General features: G+C 44.3%; 1 protein-coding gene across 3 annotated transcripts in view; it reads right to left on the bottom strand.

Moving 5' to 3' along the window:
- Positions 1–20,067, bottom strand: part of LOC141144052 (NACHT, LRR and PYD domains-containing protein 3-like) — a 107,771-nt gene extending 87,704 nt beyond the window's left edge. For all 3 annotated transcript variants that reach the window (XM_073629405.1, XM_073629406.1, XM_073629407.1), the window contains exons 1-3: positions 19,999–20,067; positions 8,623–8,697; positions 5,575–5,735 (exon numbers count right to left, since the gene is read on the bottom strand). In XM_073629405.1, coding sequence (XP_073485506.1) covers positions 5,575–5,735; positions 8,623–8,653 — 192 coding nt within the window. In that variant the 5' untranslated portion in view covers positions 8,654–8,697; positions 19,999–20,067. The remainder of the gene's footprint in view (positions 1–5,574; positions 5,736–8,622; positions 8,698–19,998) is intronic.
- Between the last annotated feature and the right edge of the window lie 1,208 nt (positions 20,068–21,275).

Here is a 21,275-nt window from a genome sequence, read left to right as displayed (position 1 = left end):
CCGAGATGTCAGCGGAGCGCCCCTCCCCACACCCAAGCCGACCCGCGATGTCAGATGAGTGCCCCGCCCGAGCCAATCCATGATGTCAGATCAGTCTATCAATTAAGGGGTGTGGTTAATTGCTCACAGGTGCCTATTTAACTGGTTGTAGGACTCAGTCTGAGCGTGCTCAGTCTGAAGCTGTGGAGCTTGGTGTAAGTGGAGCTGGATTAAGTGGGAGTTAAAAACAAGAGTTAGAGTATACGAGTCTTGGTGTTTGTTTGCTGTTTGCTGTCTGTTGCTGTTTGCTGTCTGTTGCTGTCTGTTGCTGTCTGTTTGCTGGGTTGCATTTTGGGGGCTTTTCCTTTTAGTTTTTAATTTGCCTTTTGCTGTCACTTTTTAAATAGCTTTTTTTTTTTTTTTTCCTGGTTTCATCAGTCTATCAATTAAGGGGTGTGGTTAATTGCTCACAGGTGCCTATTTAACTGGTTGTAGGACTCAGTCTGAGCAAGCTCAGTCTGAAGCTGTGGAGCTTGGTGTAAGTGGAGCTGGATTAAGTGGGAGTTAAAAACAAGAGTTAGAGTATACAAGTCTTGGTGTTTGTTTGCTGTTTGCTGTTTGTTGCTGTTTGCTGTCTGTTGCTGTCTGTTGCTGTCTGTTGCTGTCTGTTGCTCTCTGTTTGCTGGGTTGCATTTTGGGGGCTTTTCCTTTTAGTTTTTAATTTGCCTTTTGCTGTCACTTTTTAAATAGCTTTTTTTTTTTTTCCTGGTTTCATCAGTCTATCAATTAAGGGGTGTGGTTAATTGCTCACAGGTGCCTATTTAACTGGTTGTAGGACTCAGTCTGAGCGTGCTCAGTCTGAAGCTGTGGAGCTTGGTGTAAGTGGAGCTGGATTAAGTGGGAGTTAAAAACAAGAGTTTAAAACAGGAGGTTATAACAGGGGTCATAGTACCTGTGTAGTGCGAGTATCTGAGTGTTGTCTGAGTAGTGTGGGTGGATCGTTAGTACTTGTGTATTGTGTACCTGTGTATTGTCTTGAGTATTAGTGCCAGGAAGCTAGCTGTTAGGTAATTTGGACAGGGTAAAATCCCCAAATCCTCACTAAATTTAATAGGTATGATGCCCGGCGGGTGTGGAGAGGCGACTCTTTGTACATCTTGCCGCATGTATGCGTTCCTTGATCATCCGATCGAGGGCGAATACTGCTGTGCAAAATGTAAGCACATTGTTTCCCTGGAAGCCCAGGTTCTGAATCTGGGGAAGCAACTGTCAGCACTGAGAAGTCCCTCCATACTAAAGGTAAACCAGGAACGTACACGGCAGGTGCCGGCAAGGGCCAGCACAGAGGAGGGTGGAGACAAAGAGGTGCAGGCACTAGCAAAGAGTAGATGGGTGACAGTCAGGAGGGGTAGAGGGGGAAGTGCCAGAGAGGTCGATCCAGGACTGGAGCATCCCAATAAGTACGCTCCATTGAGTGACATTGGTGAAACCAGTCAGGGACCAGCACTGCTGGAGATGAGGGACTCTCCTAGCTGCCAGGGGAAGAACTCCTCCAGTGAGAGTGGGGGGGCAGCAAAGGGAAAGGAAAGACAGATTCTGGTGGTAGGGGACTCAATTCTTAGAAGGACAGAGAGGGCAATCTGTAACCAAGACCTGAAGCGCCGAACAGTATGTTGTCTACCGGGCGCTCGGGTTCGGCACATCACGGATCTTGTGGACAGATTACTGGGAGGGACTGGGGAAGACCCGGCTGTCATGGTGCACGTTGGCACCAATGACAAAGTCAGAGGCAGATGGAGTGTCCTAAAGAACGATTTTAGGGACTTAGGAGCTAAATTGAGGAAAAGGACCTCCAAGGTAGTGGTCTCAGGAATACTACCGGTACATCGAGCCACACCAGAAAGGCAGAGGGAGATTAGGGAAGTAAACAAGTGGCTGAAGAGCTGGTGTAGTAAGGAGGGGTTTGGGTACCTGGACGACTGGGCCGACTTCTCAGTCGGTAACCGGTACTATAGAAGGGACGGACTGCACCTAAATGAGGAGGGTGCAGATCTGCTGGGAATGAAGATGGCCAAAAAGTTAGAGGGGTTTTTAAACTAGGCAATGGGGGGGAGGGTCCAGAGACAGTGATAGCCAGTGCGGAAGATATTCCAGAGGGTAGTATTGGGGGCATTAGTGGTAGGTTAACCAAAGCACAAAAACACAAGGTGAGTATAGTAGCAGGTCCTAGTTGCAATCTTGAAACACCCAATACGAGGACAATATGCGACCGGTCTAAGCTATGTGGCATGTTCACCAATGCCAGGAGCATGGCGGACAAGATGGGTGAACTAGAGATACTGTTGTACAAGGAGGATTTGGATTTTGTGGGAATTTCAGAGACCTGGTTCAACAGCTCTCATGATTGGCTGGCAAACATTCAAGGGTATACCCTATACCGCAAGGATAGAGAGGGTAAAAAAGGGGGAGGGGTATGCCTATATATCAAGAATAATGTACAAGTGAATGTGAGAGATGACATCACTGAGGGGGCTAGGGAGGAGGTGGAATCTTTATGGGTAGAGCTCCAAAGGGATGAAGCTAAGGGGAAAATAATACTGGGAGTATGCTATAGGCCCCCTAACCTGAGGGAGGAAGTGGAGACGGATCTCCTATCACAAATTGGATTAGCAGCAAGGATGGGAAGTGTTATCATAATGGGGGATTTTAATTATCCAGACATAGACTGGGCGGAGGGAACCGCGCATTCATTTAAGGCTCGCCAGTTCCTTAGTGTCTTGCAGGACAATTTTATGGGTCAGATGGTAGACGCACCAACTAGAAATAAAACATTACTAGATCTACTGATTACAATACAGACCTGATAACAGATGTGGAAATACGGGGCAATTTAGGTAACAGCGATCACAGGTCAATTAGTTTCAGTATAAATCACACAAATAGGAAACATGAAGGGAACACAAAGACACTGAATTTCAAAAGAGCCAACTTCCCTAAACTACAAACCTTGCTAAAAGGCATAAATTGGGATAAAATATTAGGAACAAAGAATACGGAGGAGAGATGGGTTTGCTTTAAGAGCATATTAAATAAGGGCATTAGCCAATGTATCCCATTGGGTAATAAATTTAAAAGAGCGAACAAACATCCTGGATGGCTTAACTCCAATGTAAAAATGCATATAAAAGCAAAGGAGAAGGCCTTCAAAAAATACAAGGTTGAGGGATCATCCTCAGCATTCAGAATTTATAAAGAATGCAATAAGAAATGTAAGGGTGCAATTAGGATGGCTAAGATAGAACATGAAAGACACATAGCGGAGGAGAGCAAAAAAAATCCCAAGAAATTCTTTAAGTATGTAAACAGTAAAAAAGGGAGGACAGACCATATTGGCCCCATAAAGAATGAGGAAGGACATCTGGTTACAAAGGATGGGGAGATGGCAAAGGTATTGAATTTATTCTTCTCCTCAGTCTTCACGAGTGAATCGGGGGGCTTCAGTAACCAAAACTGCAGTGTTTATCCTCATGACACAACACAGGAAGCACCTACATGGTTAACAGAGGACGGAATTAAAATTAGACTTGAGAAACTTAACATTAATAAATTACCAGGACCAGATGGCTTGCATCCAAGGGTACTTAGGGAACTCAGTCAGGTGATTGCCAGACCGTTGTTCCTAATTTTTACAGACAGTCTATTGACTGGAATGGTACCAGCTGATTGGAGAAAAGCCAATGTAGCACCAATATTTAAAAAGGGCCCAAAAAACATCCCTGGGAATTACAGACCAGTTAGCCTAACATCAATAGTATGTAAACTCTTGGAGGGGATGATAAGGGACTATATACAAGATTTTAGTAATAAGAATGATATCATTAGCAGTAATCAGCATGGATTCATGAAGAATCGTTCTTGCCAAACCAATCTATTAACCTTCTATGAGGAGGTGAGTTGCCATCTAGATAAAGGAAGGCCCGTAGACGTGGTGTATCTGGATTTTGCGAAAGCATTTGACACAGTTCCCCATAAACGTTTACTGTACAAAATAAGGTGCGTTGGCATGGACCATAGGGTGAGTACATGGATTGAAAACTGGCTACAAGGGCGTGTTCAGAGGGTGGTGATAAATGGGGAGTACTCAGAATGGTCAGGGGTGGGTAGTGGGGTTCCCCAGGGTTCTGTGCTGGGACCAATCCTATTTAATTTGTTCATAAACGACCTGGAGGATGGGATAAACAGTTCAATCTCTGTATTTGCAGACGATACTAAGCTAAGCAGGGCAATAACTTCTCTGCAGGATGTGGAAATCTTGCAAAAAGACCTGAACAAATTAATGGGGTGGGCGACTACATGGCAAATGAGGTTCAATGTAGAAAAATGTAAAATAATGCATTTGGGTGGCAAAAATATGAATGCAATCTATACACTGGGGGGAGAACCTCTGGGGGAATCTAGGATGGAAAAGGACCTGGGGGTCCTAGTGGATGATAGGCTCAGCAATGGCATGCAATGCCAAGCTGCTGCTAATAAAGCAAACAGAATATTGGCATGCATTAAAAGGGGGATCAACTGCAGAGATAAAACGATAATTCTCCCGCTCTACAAGACTCTGGTCCGGCCGCACCTGAAGTATGCTGTCCAGTTCTGGGCACCAGTCCTCAGGAGGGACGTACTGGAAATGGAGCGAGTACAAAGAAGGGCAACAAAGCTAATAAAGGGTCTGGAGGATCTTAGTTATGAGGAAAGGTTGCGAGCACTGAACTTATTCTCTCTGGAGAAGAGACGCTTGAGAGGGGATATGATTTCAATTTACAAATACTGTACTGGTGACCCCACAATAGGGATAAAACTTTTTCGCAGAAGAGAGTTTAATAAGACTCGTGGCCACTCATTACAATTAGAAGAAAAGAGGTTTAACCTTAAACTACGTAGAGGGTTCTTTACTGTAAGAGCGGCAAGGATGTGGAATTCCCTTCCACAGGCGGTGGTCTCAGCGGGGAGCATTGATAGCTTCAAGAAACTATTAGATAATCACCTGAATGACCGCAATATACAGGGATATGTAATGTAATACTGACACATAATCACACACATAGGTTGGACTTGATGGACTTGTGTCTTTTTTCAACCTCACCTACTATGTAACTATGTAAGATGAGCACCCCGCCTCCCCCCCCCACCCCCCACCCCACCGGAGCCGAGAAATCGGCATGGATGGAAGAGGGAGGAGGGGAAGGCTGACAGCGGCAGTGGCTGGATCAATACAGGAGCTTGCCTTGTTCCCGTCATTGACAATTACGGACCGGGCGGGGACAACCCCAAACCCCCAACCCCCCCCCTTATCTAAGTCCATGAATTATGTAACAGAATATATTTTGAATTTTTTTAACATTTTCAGTCTTTTTTTGGTTATATCATTTTTTCCCTGCTGTAGCAAATTGGATGATGCTTTGCTGGGGTTTTTTCCTTCCTCCCGATGAACTGTGGGTGAAGGATTGTGTATATGGGATTGTTTCCTCTTTTATTCGTTAAACTGGATTGTGTCTTTTTTTTCAGCCTGAATATGTAATTATGTCAATATCTTTTTCTTACCTGCGGGTTTATGACTTTTCGAGAATGTAGTTCCTCCAGAATGGACTCGGTCTCCAAAGTCTGCAGGATATAGTTCAGATCTTCTCTGTAATACTTGAATAGCAGCCTCAGCGATTTCTCATCATAACTCTGCAGTTGCTGGCGGAACCTCCCGATGTCCTCTGAAGAAAATATAATTACAGGTTTACGGACTAAATTCAGGTTTTACATCATCTGTGAGAAAGTTCCTATAAATATGGAATTTGTCCACCATCTTTGTATGTACTTTTCATAACAAGCTATGGTTTTATAACCACTCTGACACCAAATGCCAACACTGCAAACAGTCCAAAAAAAGGGACATATTGGGACTTTATTGGTACATTATGTGCACAATACACCAATTTATACAAATATATACAAGTTTTATTATAAAATTTCTTAAATACAGAAAAGTAAACACATTGGGGTTGATTTACTAAAGGCAAGCAGACTGTGCACTTTGCAGTTGCTCCAGAGCTTGGTAAATGAGGTAAAGCTTCCCCTTGCAAAGAATACCCAATCACGTGCAAGGATAATGAAAAAACAGCTTTTTTGCTTGCACGTGATTGGATGATGAAAGTCAGCAGAGCTTCTGCTCATTTGCTAAGCTCTGGAGCAACTGCAGTCTATTTTCTTTTAGTAAATCAACCCTATAATGTTAAAAAAAAGCACATTAAATGATGCACCCCAATACTACATAGGGGGCGGTATCCGTAGATCAGGGGTAGGCAACATTTGGGAGATCTACCTGAGCAACTTGAAAGAGACCAAAGATCACCAGGATTCAGCGCCCCCCCCCCCCTTTTTTTTTGTTTTAAAGAGATCAACTAGCTAGCAAGGCCTAACTAAATAATAAGGAAAACTTAAAAAATGTAATAGAACAAATGTCACTGTGAATAAACGTGCCAGTAAAGCAATGGACCTTGTGTGGATGTGTCAGTAGAGCAGAAGACGTTGTCAGTAGAGCAGAGGACGGTGTCAGTAAAGCAGAGGACGGTGTCAGTAGAGCAGAGGACGGTGTCAGTAGAGCAGTGGACGGTGTCAGTAGAGCAGTGGACGGTGTCAGTAGAGCAGAGGACGGTGTCAGTAGGGCAGTGGATGGTGTCAGTAGGGCAGTGGACGGTGTCAGTAGAGCAGTGGACGGTGTCAGTAGAGCAGAGGACGGTGTCAGTAGGGCAGTGGATGGTGTCAGTAGGGCAGTGGACGGTGTCAGTAGAGCAGTGGACGGTGTCAGTAGAGCAGAGGACGGTGTCAGTAGGGCAGTGGATGGTGTCAGTAGGGCAGTGGACGGTGTCAGTAGAGCAGTGGACGGTGTCAGTAGAGCAGTGGACGGTGTCAGTAGGGCAATGGATGGTGTCAGTAGGGCAGTGGACGGTGTCAGTAGAGCAGTGGACGGTGTCAGTAGAGCAGAGGACGGTGTCAGTAGGGCAGTGGATGGTGTCAGTAGGGCAGTGGACGGTGTCAGTAGAGCAGTGGACGGTGTCAGTAGAGCAGTGGACGGTGTCAGTAGGGCAATGGATGGCGTCAGTAGAGCAGTGGACGGTGTCAGTAGAGCAGTGGACGGTGTCAGTAGAGCAGTGGATGGTGTCAGTAGAGCAGTGGACGGTGTCAGTAGAGCAGAGGACGGTGTCAGTAGGGCAGTGGATGGTGTCAGTAGGGCAGTGGACGGTGTCAGTAGAGCAGTGGACGGTGTCAGTAGAGCAGTGGACGGTGTCAGTAGAGCAGTGGACGGTGTCAGTAGGGCAATGGATGGTGTCAGTAGGGCAATGGATGGTGTCAGTAGGGCAGTGGACGGTGTCAGTAGAGCAGTGGACGGTGTCAGTAGAGCAGTGGACGGTGTCAGTAGGGCAATGGATGGTGTCAGTAGGGCAGTGGACGGTGTCAGTAGAGCAGTGGACGGTGTCAGTAGAGCAGTGGACGGTGTCAGTAGAGCAGTGGACGGTGTCAGTAGGGCAGAGGATGGTGTCAGTAGAGCAGTGGACGGTGTCAGTAGAGCAGTGGACGGTGTCAGTAGAGCAGTGGACGGTGTCAGTAGAGCAGTGGACGTAGTCAGTAGAGCAGTGGACGGTGTCAGTAGGGCAGTGGATAGTGTCAGTAGCGCAGTGGACGGTGTCAGTCAATAGGAAGGTGTTTACATTGTAAGGAAATACAGGCTGAAAAGAAAGATACAGGGACGATGCCTGTAGCTGCACCCATCTCCACTTCAAGCACAGGGAGTCATATGATGTCCTACAGGCGGGAAGTGGTTAATATGCCTGGTCTTTGATCTGTGAATTGTGATATCCTTGTGTAGCGCTGGTAGATTTATGATCTACCAACTGATAGGTAAATTTAGTAAATTGTTCGTACTAGTACTGCCGGGTTGGCTTAGAGGTCCAAGTACTGTGTCTGACATTCACCGCAAAGTTTAACACATCCTGTGGCAGAGGATTGTATGGATTTATTTCAAGCAAATCTGTGGCAGAGACTTTTGTTCGTGCTACGTACTGGCTGCTAGGCAAGTGAGAGAGGCCTATCCAGGCGAGCAAAGATTGTGTCCCACGAGGGGATTGCATCCGATTACAATATTCAACTCTAAAGGACGTTCTCAAGAATCCTAAAGAAAGGTATTTGAGCTTCCCTGTAGCTTCCCTCCTGCCTCTTTCCTGCTACTTCCTTCATTACTTGGTTGAATAAAGCATTGAAAATGTATTCAAGTGTTGGTGCTTATATCGTCCAGAGGTAAACTCAACGGAACCCTAGACCTGGTGCCGAGGGGTGTCGAGAGTGAAGGTAACAAGCCCGCTTAAACCAGCAGCTCCACCGAGAGTCAGTGCTACACTTGTGACAAAGCCAAGAGTAGTGAAACGCGTCAAGTAAGGTTGGTTTTGGGTTGGTGATATCACTGTATGCAGTCAATTAACTGATTATTAAAAACACTGCAAGAGCTAATTGGAGTGCGGCTTATATTTATTGTGATCATCATTGATGATTAATATCAAAGAATATTCTATAACTAGAAGGCAGAATGGAAAACTCTTTATTTACCGGATGTTCTTGATTTCCAGCCCTCCGCCATCCTTTCTGGTTTGGGTGAATTTCCGGCAGAAGTCAGCCCATCACCTGGACACAACAACAAAAGAAATGCTACTTCTTAAAAGGTAACCAAACTTTATTTCTTGTATATTTCCAAGCTACATAAAAAGGTTAAAAACATGTGGTGTCATCGACCTTAACAGGGGTATCACTGGGGTCCTAAATGACATGGAGTATCATGAAAGGTGTTGGTGTGTGACCCAAGCAGTGATAGGTTGGTCATGTATGGATGTGGTATAAAGAAGAATGCCAGGTATAGATATTTTATACATGGGTACATTGGTCCAGCTTGGGTGTGGTGACACAATCTCTGTATGGCGCCTGTGCCAATGGGGTGACCTCCTGTGTTCACAATGGAGCATGGCAGCCACTTGGCGTGGGACCCGGAAGCTAGTGGAGATCACTGAAGTAGTGCAATGGTGGTATAATAGAGTTGCAGTAGTGGTATAGTAGTGGTATAGTAGCGGTTTAGTAGTGGTATAATAGCAATGTAGTAGCTAGGCATGTGCAATTCGTTTCGTTCCGAATTCGTTTTTTAACGAATTTCGACAAATTCGTTAATTCAGGAATATCCGAATTAACGAAGACCCGTTTAATGAATTTTTTCCAAATATTCGTAAATTCGATAAAATTGGACATTCTTAAATTCGTACATTCGTACATTAGTAAATTAGTGAATTTGTACATTTGTAAATTTGTAAATTCGGAAATCTGAAATAATAGTTAACTAATAATAACTTAACTATTAGTAATTACTAGTAACTTTTAAATTATAGGTATTGTAATTTCCTTTCAAATTTGGCTGTTAGTGAACGTAACAAATACAAATCTATCCGAAGTTATGAATGATCCGCAAAAACGGAATGGAACGTAATGAATTAATAATAATAAATAACAATAATAATAACAATGTTTTATTATTATTATTTATTATTAATTTGTTCCGTTCCATTTGTTTGGATGCAGCATTCATCTTGGATAATTCGTAACTTTGGATAAATTCATATTTGTTACGTTCACTGAAAGTCAAATTTGAAAGGAGATTACAATACCTATCATTTAATAGTTAGTTACTATTTCAGATTTTTGAATTTTTGGGTTTTTGGATTTTCAAACTTCGAATTTACAAATTTCCGAATTTTCTAATTTACAAATGTACGATTTTACGAATGTAAAAATGTACGAATGTACAAATGAACGAATGTACGAATGTTCGAATTTACAAATGTACGAATGAACGCATTTACGAATTTACGAATGAACGAATTTACGAATCGCGATCATAACGAATAACCCGAAAAATGAAAAAAAATAATAAACTAATGAAACGAAAACGAAAATGAACAAATTTTTTGGCTGTGCACATGTCTAGTAGTAGTGGTGTAGTAGCGGACCAATGTAACCATGTATAAAATATCCATACCTGGAGTTCCTCTTTAAGGGTCCATGAGGTTCCTCCTGCTACATGACCACAGAGGACACCATCCAATGCGTTCTTCAGGCAGCATTGTCTCCTACAGCAAAGATTGGCGGTGGGAGTGGAGGGGGGGGGGTGAGAATGAAAATGTCTCTTTTCCATTTCGTTTTTTGTAATTGTCAGGCCACTTTAAGATGCTTCTATTGAGGTTTGAATAGCAAATATTGCTGTTTAACTAAGAAAGATCCAATTCCTACTCAATCAATAAATCACCATTAAGGATATGTTTGGAGTTCAGGTTGATGCAGAGACTATACCTGTTCACAGTTCACCTGAACAGCGGACACATGGACACATGTTTGCCGGATCGAATCCCCCAGTATGCATTGCAGGAACTGTGAACTGTGTCAGATGGAACAGTATTGCCAATAATGGGGGGGGGGGGGGTGGCAGGGGGTTTCAAATGTGCCAGCCCCCTCCCTATAAAAGTCAGCTCCATCAGCCCTTTAGTCAATGATTGTTTAACCACTTTAGCTCCGGAAGGTTTTACCCCCTTCATGACCAGGCCATTTTTTTGCCAATCACCACTGCGCTACTTTATCTGGTAATTGTGCGGTCATGCAGCGCTGCACACAAATGACATTTACATCATTCTTCGGCACACAAATAGAGCTTTCGTTTGGTGGTATTTGATCACCTCTGCGGTTTTTTTATTGTTTTGCAACATACAGTACATCAAAAAAGACCAACAATTTAAAAAACAAAACAAAAAAAAACAAAACAAAACAAAAAACAATATATATTTTATAGTCTGCTATAAAACATATCCAATTTAAAAAAAATTTAAAAATCAAATTTCTTCAGAAACTTTTGGCAAAAATGTTTTCTGCAAAGTGTTTATTGATTGGTTTGCGTGAAAGTTATAGCGCCTACAACCTGTGGTATCTACAGCACACTGGGATTTTCTTTTTATACTACTAATGGCGGTGATCAGCGACTTATAACAAGAGCGCGATACTGCAGTGGTCAATCTGACAGTAACGGACGCTGGGGGGGAACTGACTAATAATACAGTGATCAGTGATAATACTATACACCAGTGATATGCAATTAGCGGACCTACAGCTGTTGCTAAACTACAAGTCCCATCATGCCTCTGCCTCTGGGTGTCATGCTTGTGGCTGTCAGAGTCTTGCTATGCCTCATGGGAATTGTAGTTCTGCAACAGCTGGAGGTCCGCTAATTGCATATCCCTGCTATACACTGTCACTGCACTAATGACACTGACTGGGAAGGGGTTAACATCTCAGGTGATCAAGGGGTTAAATGTGTGCCTCACTATGTGTAATGTGTATAAAGTGTTCTGTTTTTTACTGATCTCTCAGTTTCTCCTCCCTGCTTTGCAGAATTGCACAATTCCAGATATGCCTAATGTGAACGGGTCCTCACTGTTCTACCAGTATCTTCAGGGCTATACAGCGCATGCTCAGAAAAGTGCTTGTTATGGAATGTTTTTTGCATGGGGCTTCCCCTTAAAATTCATACAATGATCTAGGATAAGGGTCTAGTATAGATGAAGGGAATCCCCGGTGACTGCAGCCAGGAGCTGTCATTTACCTCTGCATCCTATATCTGGCACCCCCCCCCTAACTTTAAAATGTAAAAACACCCCACTGTGCCCCCAGCATACCTCTGCACCCCCCAATATCTCTTTGTCACTACTGTGTACCCCCCTCTCCACAAATGCACTCCCACTGTACCCCTCTGCCACCAATCCCCCCACCTCAGTAACACGACATTGCTGCAATTACTGTTGTGCTCACAGTGCCGAGTTCTTCCTGCAGCCGCAGCACTGGAAATAAATTGCAGCAGACAATATAAACCAAGCAAAGCATGCTGTGCCGCTGGTGGAGGGGCGGGGTCAGGGCGTGGTTATGTGCCGTCTCCCTGCAACAATTGGAGTCTGGCCGCAGGCCCCTCCCACAATCACAACAAATAAAATCAATGCCGCGGCTTCAGCGTCGGGTCACCATGGTGACAAAGAATATGTCCGGCCAGGTGCCAGCCCAGACACCCCCAGTGAATGAGCGGCGCCAGTGTAGCATGAAGACTGATATCCCGAGAAAGACGGTATCCCCTTCTGCGCATGCGCCGGTTTCAGTCAAGCCTGATATGCTGAAGCCGATGAGGCAGCTTAGTAAATCAGCGATCGGTGGTGTGTCCCTCAGGCTCCTTACCACGTGATCAGCTGTGACCAATCACAACTGATCACAGTATGAACCAGGAAGTGCCCGTAAACGTCTTTCCTCGGTTTGCGCTGACAGGGAGAGCCCCTCATTGCCATCTCAAAAAGTTGGGAGGTATGCCAACAATGCCAATCAATGCCCATCAGCTGCCAGTCAGTGCGCCATCAGAAATGCCTGTCGGTGCACATCAAAGTGCCAATCAGTGCCCATAACAGTGCCCACCTCAGTGCCCACAGTGCCAATCAGTGCCCATCAGTAACACCTGTCAGTGCCTTATCATCAGTGCTAGCTATTAGTGTCCATCACAGTGCCAATCAATGCCCATCACAGTGCCAATTAGTGCCCATCAGTAACACCTGTCAGTGCCTTATCATCAGTGCCATCTATTAGTGTCCATGAGTACAACATTTCCTTTTTTCTTCGCCATGTCCGCCTTCTGCAAGACCCCCGTTCGGTTGCTGCGGGCTACGCCCCTTCAGCTCCCGGTTGGAGCACTCTCCGCTGCTGCCTTTGCAGACCAGTCCCATGGACCCATTGACCGTAATGTAAGTATGGGGTGCCTCTTCTAGGCCACGTGCTTCTTTTCTGTCCATAATCATCATTGAATTTTATATCTTATCGATACCTATTATTTTTTAGATATCCTGCATATACACCAACTCCTGAGGAAGTAAGCAGAGCTCGCGAAACGCGTCGAGTACAAAAGCTGTATATGTATACGATGTATCTTATTACTGTAACCAACATGTCAATGGTCTAACCATACCTTATGATGTTTTTATGCTCATCGAAAATCATGTTTTTGGAACTCCAATAAATCTTTATACTACTTATCATGACCTCTATGACCAACTCATTTAAAGTCCCATGGGCTAATTCCTTTTGTTATGAGTGCCTATCAGTGCCACCTCATCAGTGCAGCCGATAACACCACTTTCAGCCGAAATGTTTTTCGGTGCATCTCTAAGCTCCTTGAGGGCGGGGACTGATGTGAATGTACAATATATATGAAAAGTGCTGTGTAAATTGACAGCGCTATATAAGTACCTGAAATAAAAAAATAAATCTGTATGGATATATACATAGGTGAGCGCAGCCCATTGCATTGGGGGGGGGGGGGCACCCCAAAGCTCAAACACAAACCTTTCTCTGCAGCCTCAATTGCATGGGGCAGCGAATGAATGGGAAGTGCTCTGTGCGGCTTCCTGTTCATTCACATACTGAAGCATAGTAAACATCGAGTGTGTTCACTAAGTTCATTTAGAAAAGGAACGGGCTGGCAAATTACATATTTTCTATCCCCTTCCCCTGCTCTCCATCCTGGAACATCCCCCCGCAGTAGCAGGGGGGAGAGGAGAGGAGCGAAGGCAGCAGCACTACAGGACAAGGGGGGCAACATGGAGAGAAGCCTGGGCAGTAGGGGGAATCGGCACCGCACACAGTGATTAGGGTGTGCCCAGGCGTACCCGGCACACCCCCTGCGCACACCTATGGATATATAGAGTTTATGTGTTTATTTTTATTTTAGGTTGCGGGTGAATTATTATATTATATTTTAGGCACTTCTAAAATAATACTTAATGGCACCAGTCTATTGCGGACCGCCCACCGTATATATACATTGTTACTTTGACATTATATACCGTTGCTATTGCAGCAGCTACCGTGTTTCCTCCCGAAAATAAGACCTACTGTTATTTTCCAGGAGGGCTGCAATATAAGCCCTACCCCGAAAATAAGCCCTAGTTTAACCATTTGACGACCAGTCGCCGCAGTTACACTGTGGCAGGTTGGCTCGGCTGCGCGATTTGCCGTAGGTGTACGTCGGGCGCGTACACGGCGATCTGTGGGCATTTGCTAGCTGGGGAGCCAATCAGCAGGTCGGTAGGCTTAATGTCCGTCGGCCACCCAGGATCGCTCCACAGAGAGGCAGAACGGGGATCTGCTAGTGTAAACAAAGCAGATCCCCGTTCTGTCAGGGGAGTTCAGAGCGATCGTCTGTTCCTAGTGAGTGTCATTCCCCTCCCCCCCACACAGTTAGAAACACCTCCCTAGGGAACACACCTAACCCCTTGATCGCCCCCTAGTGTTAACCCCTTGCCTGCCAGTGACATTTATACAGTAATCAGTGCATTTTTGATAGCTCTGATCGCTGTATAAATGTCAATGGTCCCAAAAAAGTGTCAAAAGTGTCTGATCTGTCCGCCGCAATGCCGCAGTCCTGCTAAAAATCGCTGATCACCGCCATTACTAGAAAAATAATAATAAAAAGGCCATAAATCTATCCCCTATTTTGTAGATGCGATAACTTTTGCGCAAGCCAATCAATATACGCTAATTGAGAATTTTTTTTTTTACCAAAAATATGTAGAAGAATATACTGTATATCGGCCTAAACTGGGGAGGACATTTTTTTAAATATTTTTGGGGGGATGTTTATTATAGGAAAAAGTAAATAATATTGTTTTTTTTTTTTAATTGTCTGGCTTTTTTTGTTTATAACGCAAAAAATAAAAACCGCAGAGGTGATCAAATACCACCAAAAGAAGGCTCTATTTATGGGGAAAAAAGGACGTCAATTTTATTAGGGTACAGCGTCGTATCGCAAAAAATGGGGGGGTAAATCCTTCCGGGGCTGAATTGGTTAAAATGCTTGTAAAATCCCGCAATCCCCTCTATTACAGTATTATATAATGTACAATGTGGGTGTTTCTGTAATATAATTGTATCAAATACCTTTGATATTTGATATCTTTGATGCTCGACGCTCAGCTGACCGCCTCCTCTTCTCCCAGCTGTCAGTGGGGGATCTCACCCCCCCCCCCCTGCAGTGCTCAGAGCGGGGAAGAGAGCTCCGGCGAGTCACGGAAGCGCCGAGCGGCAACATAACGAAGATATTTGGCACAATTATATTACAGAAACACACACATTGTACATTATATAATACTGTAATAGAGTGGATTCTAGGATTTTACAAGCATTTTAACTCAGTTCACACCAGGGATTGCTGACAGGCAGGGAGGGAGAGGGGGAGAGAAGACCGCACATTAAATGGCAAGCCCTACCCCGAAAATAAGCCCTACTGTGTATTTTTCTGCCAGCGTTTTTATAAGAGCTGGGCTTGTTTTTGGAGGAAACACGAGGGAAATACGATAAACACGGTAGCTGCCATAACCCTGGTACAGTGGGCGATCTGGCATCCGATAAAAGTGATCCCGGCGGCGGATTCACCACAGGATCACTTTTATTGGCAGCAGGAGAAGTGCCCCCCCCACCGCTTTCCGGTCGTTTCCACGCTTACCAGAGAGATCGGTAAAGGCAGAATTGATACGATCCCCTGGAGCGATGAGCAGGAAGTCGAGTGAGGGCAAGATGGCCCCTACATGACTATAAGCCCTTGGAGGACCGGAGCGACGTCTGACGTCACTTCCGCCTAACGGCCTTAGAGGGAAAATTTTTGGGGGTAAATGTGGAAGTGGAAGCAAATACCTGTATTAGACAGATATCTGCTCCCCCCTGAAAGGTGCCAAATGTAACACCGGAGGGGGGGGAGGAACCGGATCAGCGGAAGTTTTATTTCTGGGTGGAACTCCGCTTTAAATTACATTTTTGCTTTTTTTTTTTTGCTTTTAGGTGTAAATGAGAGATCTGATGTCTTTTTGACCCCAGAACGCACAATAAAGAGGTCCTTTCATGCTTATTTCTATTACATGGGATGTCTACATTCCTTGTAAAAGAAATAAAAGTGATAAAAAAAAATTAAAAAATTAACGGGACAGTGTAAAAATTAAAAATAAATAGTAAAATAAATAAGAAAAAAGAAGAAAAAATGTAAAGCGCCCGTGCTTCCGAGTTCGCACGCAGAAGCAAACGCATACGTGAGTCGCACCCACATATGTAAAAAGTGTTTAAACCACACATGTGAGGTATAGCCGCGATCGTTAGAATAAAAACAATAATTCCAGCGCTAGCCCTTCTCTGTAACGCTAATGCCCCGTACACACGATCGGACTTTCCGCCAACAAAACCGTCGGCGGAAAGTCCGATGTTAGCTTGCATACACACGGTCATACAAATGTTGACAAAAAAATTTCAAGCGTAAGAACGCGGTGCCGTACAGCAGTGGTCATCAACCCTGTCCTCAGGGCCCACTAACAGGCCAGGATTACAAGATAACTGAAATACATCACAGGTGATATCATTTGCTGCTCGGTGATTGCAGTATTCTAGTCTGCATCTCCCCCAAGGTAATACTTATAACCTGGCCTGTTAGTGGGCCCTGAGGACAGGATTGATGACCACTGACGTACAAGACATACAACGAGCTGAGAAAAAAGGAAGTTCAATAGCCAGTGCGGCTCCTTCTGCTTGATTCCGAGCATGCGTGAGCATTTTGTGCGAAGAACTTTTGTACCACCTCCCCCTCCCTTTAGAATGTAAGCTCTACGAGCCGGGCCCTCCTGTACCTTTTGTATTGAACTGTAATTGTGGTGTTCGCCTTATACATTGTAAAGCGCTATATAAATCTCGTATAATAATAATACACACGCTCAGATTTTCCGACAACAAGTTTTGTTGGCTTAAAATGTGAGAACCTGCTCTCAAACATACGTGGGCGGAAATTCCGACAGCAAATGTCCGATGGAGCCTACACAGGGTTGGACTTTCCGACAACAAGCTCACATCGAACATTTCCCGTCGGAAAGTCCGATCGTGTGTACGCGGCATTAGGGTTGATTCACACCTATGGCATTTTTAGTGCTTTTTGCATTTTGCAGATTTGCACTGCAACCCATTTAACATGGTTTCCTGTGGAACACGTTCTGGAGTGCAAATCGGCAAAATGCAAAAAGCACTAAAAATGCCATAGGTGGGAATCAGGCCTAAACAGGTAACCTGTAAAACATATAAAGCATCGCTTATAGAGATTAAGTATCGTAGTTTGTCGATATTCCACGAGTGTGCGCAATTTTAAAGCGTGACATGTTTGGTATCTATTTACTCGGCGTAACATCGTCTTTCACATTATACAAAAGTATTGGGCTAACTTTACTGTTTTGGTTTTTTTTTTAATTCATGAAAGTGTATTTTTTCCCCCAAAGAATTTGCGTTTGAAAGACCGCTGCGCAAATACAGTGTGACGTAAAATATTGCAATGACCACCATTTTATTCTCTAGGGACTCTGCTAATATATATATAATGTTTTTGGGGGTTGTAAGTGATTTTCTAGCAAAAAAATACTGAAAAAGGCCTAGTCTGTAAGGCGGAGTTCCACCCAAAAATGGAACTTCCGCTGTCCGAATTCCTCCCCCCCTCCAGTGTTACATTTGGCACCTTTCAGGGGGGAGCAGATATCTGTCTAATACAGATATTTTCTCCCACTTCCGGCGATAGATCGCCGCAGAATCTGCGGCGATCTACGCCATGTCCGGCCCCTCCTCCGTCCCCTCCACTGTCTTCTGGGGGACACACAGGTCTCAGAAGTCAGCAGGGACCAGTCAGGACGTGCAGCGCGACTTCCTGATTCCCTTAATTAAGATGGCGGCACCTCCACCCAGGAGCCGAGGGACAGATCGGCTTGGGGTGAGGACATGGCGGGCGCCCTGGACAGGCAAATGTCCATATTTTAAATATCAGCAGCTGCGGTATTTGTAGCTGCTGACTTTTATTTTATTTTTTTTTTTGACGGAACTCCGCTTTAAGTGGTCCTTGAATTTTTTTTTTTTTTCCAAGTAGACTGTATGCACTATGGTTACACTATTGGTACCTTCTCATGGTATTGTAATAGTATATGACAGAACTTCATTGTATGCACAGTAGGACTTTTGAATTTTGAAGGGACAGCGCTCACCTTCATTGAAATAATTGAATCAACAGCAGGTTGGGATAACAGCAGAACCTTGCAAATTAAGGCCATGGAACTACATGTACCAGCATGCCTAATAGTCTTAGGGAACAGCATACCTCCCAACTTTCTGAGATGGGAAGGAGAGACACCTATTAGCAAAAATATGCAGGCCTAGGACACACCCTCTGCCACGCCCCCTTAACTGCTTGCCGACCAGCCGCCGCAGTTGTACTGTGTCAACATGGCTTGGCTGCGCGAATCGCCGTTATGTTACGTCGCTCCCTCTGGTGGCCACTAGGGGCACGCGTGCGCCCGCAGCTTGCCCCCGGAGCCGATGCCAGTGCCCGGCGGTCTCGATGACCTCTGGGCTCCCGCGATCGCTCATAACACAGAGATCCCGGTTCTCTGTGGGGAGAAGTGACAGATTGTCTGTTCATACAAAGTATGAACAGCGATCTGTCATCTCCCCTACACAGTCCCCTCCCCCCTTCAGTTAGAACACGCTGAGGGAACACAATCAACCCCTTGATCGCCCCCCTAGTGTTAACCCCTTCACTGCCAGTGACATTTTTGCAGTAGTCAATACATTTTTATAGCACTGATCGCTGTATTAATGCCAATGGTCCCAAAAACGTGTCAAAATTGTCCGACGTGTCCGCTATAATTTCGCAGTCATGATAAAAATCGCAGATCGCTGCCATTACTAGTAAAAAAAAAAATAATAATAAAAATGCTATAAATCTATCCCCTATTTTGTAGATGCTATAACTTTTGCGCAAACCAATCAGTATACGCTTATTGCGAATTTTTTTACCAAAAATATATAGAAGAATACATATTGGCCTAAACTGAGGAAAAAAAACTTTAATATATTTTAGGGGATTTTTATTATAGCAAAAAGTAAAAAATAATGCGTTTTTTTTTTTTCAAAATTGGCGCTCTTTTTTTGTTTATAGCACAAAAAATAAAAACCGCAGAGATGATCAAATACCACCAAAAGAAAGTTCTATTTCTGGGAAAAAAAAGGACGTCAATTTTGTTTGGGAGCCACATCGCACGTCCGCGCAATTGTCAGTTAAAGCGACGCAGTGCCGAATCGCAATAAGTGCTCTGGTCAGGAAGGGGGTAAAACCTTCCGGGGGCTGAAGCGGTTAAAGGAGAATTGTACAAAAAAAATGATTAGTTAAATCTACAAGCACTTTTTTACCATTAATGTTTCTTTATATTAGCTTTTGGAATTTACAAATGCAGCAAATTAGAAATTGGATGAAAGGTTTAGCACTAAGCAACGCTTTTTGATAGATAAGAAGTGCATTTTATATACAATTATATAGATCAGACCAAAATGAGGGACAAATGAAGAGGAATGAGGGATAGAGGGACATTGCTCCAAATCAGGGACAGTCCCTCGAAATCCGGGACAGTTGGGAGGTACGGATAAGTGACACATACACATTAATGTATACTGATCACAACCTTCTATAATGAATTGGAATTTGTGATTTTAAAGTTGTGTCTGCACTTTGTGCTTCTATCTACAGCTATCAACATGTAAAGTATGTTGGGACATCATAAATAATAATGATCTTTGCTCCAAAAATGAAGGAAATTCCAAGTTATCGGACAGAAGATCACACAGAGATTTGTATTTCTTTACACTGCAGGCCCAGCCCTATAAATCCCATAAACATCCTATATAGAGTACATTCCTTTACTTTCTATACAACTGTCACTTCTTATACAATCTCCGGATCTTCTGAGGAGCACCGAGCAATTAATACACTTCATATTTGAATAACAATTAGAAAGTTATTACCTTCTCCCTTATGTCTTCCAAAGTGAAAGTGAAGATAAGGAACGTCAGGCCAAGCCCAGCGCAGATCCAGGAAGTGACAGTTCAGAGTTTCTAATTAACTCGTCACAGTGCAGAAAAAAACACGGCAGCAACCCTCCTTACACACCACTATTATTATATTATTATTATTATTATACAGGATTTATAAAGCGACAACAGTCTGTGCAGCACTTTACAATTTAACAAGAGACAGTACAGTTACAATACAATAAAATACAAGAAGGTTAGGAGGGCCCTGATCAGAAGAGCTTACAGTCTATGAAGGAACATCATTGTACAGACACATACAATGATCAGCTATAACATTGACCACTGACAGGTAAAGTGAATCGCATTGATTATCTTCTTACAATGGCATCTGAATGTAAGTGGTATTTATTAGGCAGCAAGTGAACATGTTGTCCCTGAAGTTGATGTTATGAAAGCAGAAAAAATGGACAAGTGTAAGGACTTGGAGGACTCTGGCAAGGGCCAAATTGTAATGTCTACACCAGTGGTTCTCCACCCTGTCCTTAAGTACCCCCAACAGGCCATGTTTTCGGAATTTCTCTTAGATAAAATAGTAGTCCAAAATACCAAGCCATTGACTCTGATTTAAAGCACCTGTGCAAGATAAAGGAAAACCTGCAAACATGGCCTGTTGGGGGTACTTGAGGACAGAGCAACTCCAAAACTTTAACTCCTGTGGGATGCTCCCAGTCTACAGTGGTCAGAACCAACCAAAAGGGGTCCAAGGAAGGAAAACCGGTGACAGTGTTATGGGCGGTCAAGGCTCATTGATGGAGGTGGGGAGGGAAGTCTCATTGATGGAGGTGGGGAGGGAAGTCTCATTGATGGAGGTGGGGAGGGATGGCTCATTGATGGAGGTGGGGAGGGAAGGCTCATTGATGGAGGTGGGGAGGGAAGGCTCATTGATGGAGGTGGGGAGGGAAGGCTCATTGATGGAGGTGGGGAGGGAAGGCTCATTGATGGAGGTGGGGAGGGTAGGCTTATTGATGGAGGTGGGGAGGGAAGGCTCATTGATGGAGGTGGGGAGGGAAGGCTCATTGATGGAGGTGGGGAGGGAAGGCTCATTGATGAAAGTGGGGAGAGAATGCTCATTGATGGAGGTGGAGGGGGAGGGAAGGCTCATTGATGGATGTGTGAAGGGAAGGCTCATTGATAGAGGTGGGAAGGGAAGGCTCATTGATGGAGGTGGAGGAGGGAAGGCTCATTGATGGAGGTGGAGGAGGGAAGGC

The sequence above is a fragment of the Aquarana catesbeiana genome, linkage group LG05, assembly GCF_042186555.1.
Source record: "Aquarana catesbeiana isolate 2022-GZ linkage group LG05, ASM4218655v1, whole genome shotgun sequence".
Lineage (NCBI taxonomy): Eukaryota > Metazoa > Chordata > Amphibia > Anura > Ranidae > Aquarana > Aquarana catesbeiana.
The sequence above is the reverse complement of the archived record's forward strand: the minus strand, read 5'-3'. Positions and strand labels throughout refer to the sequence as shown.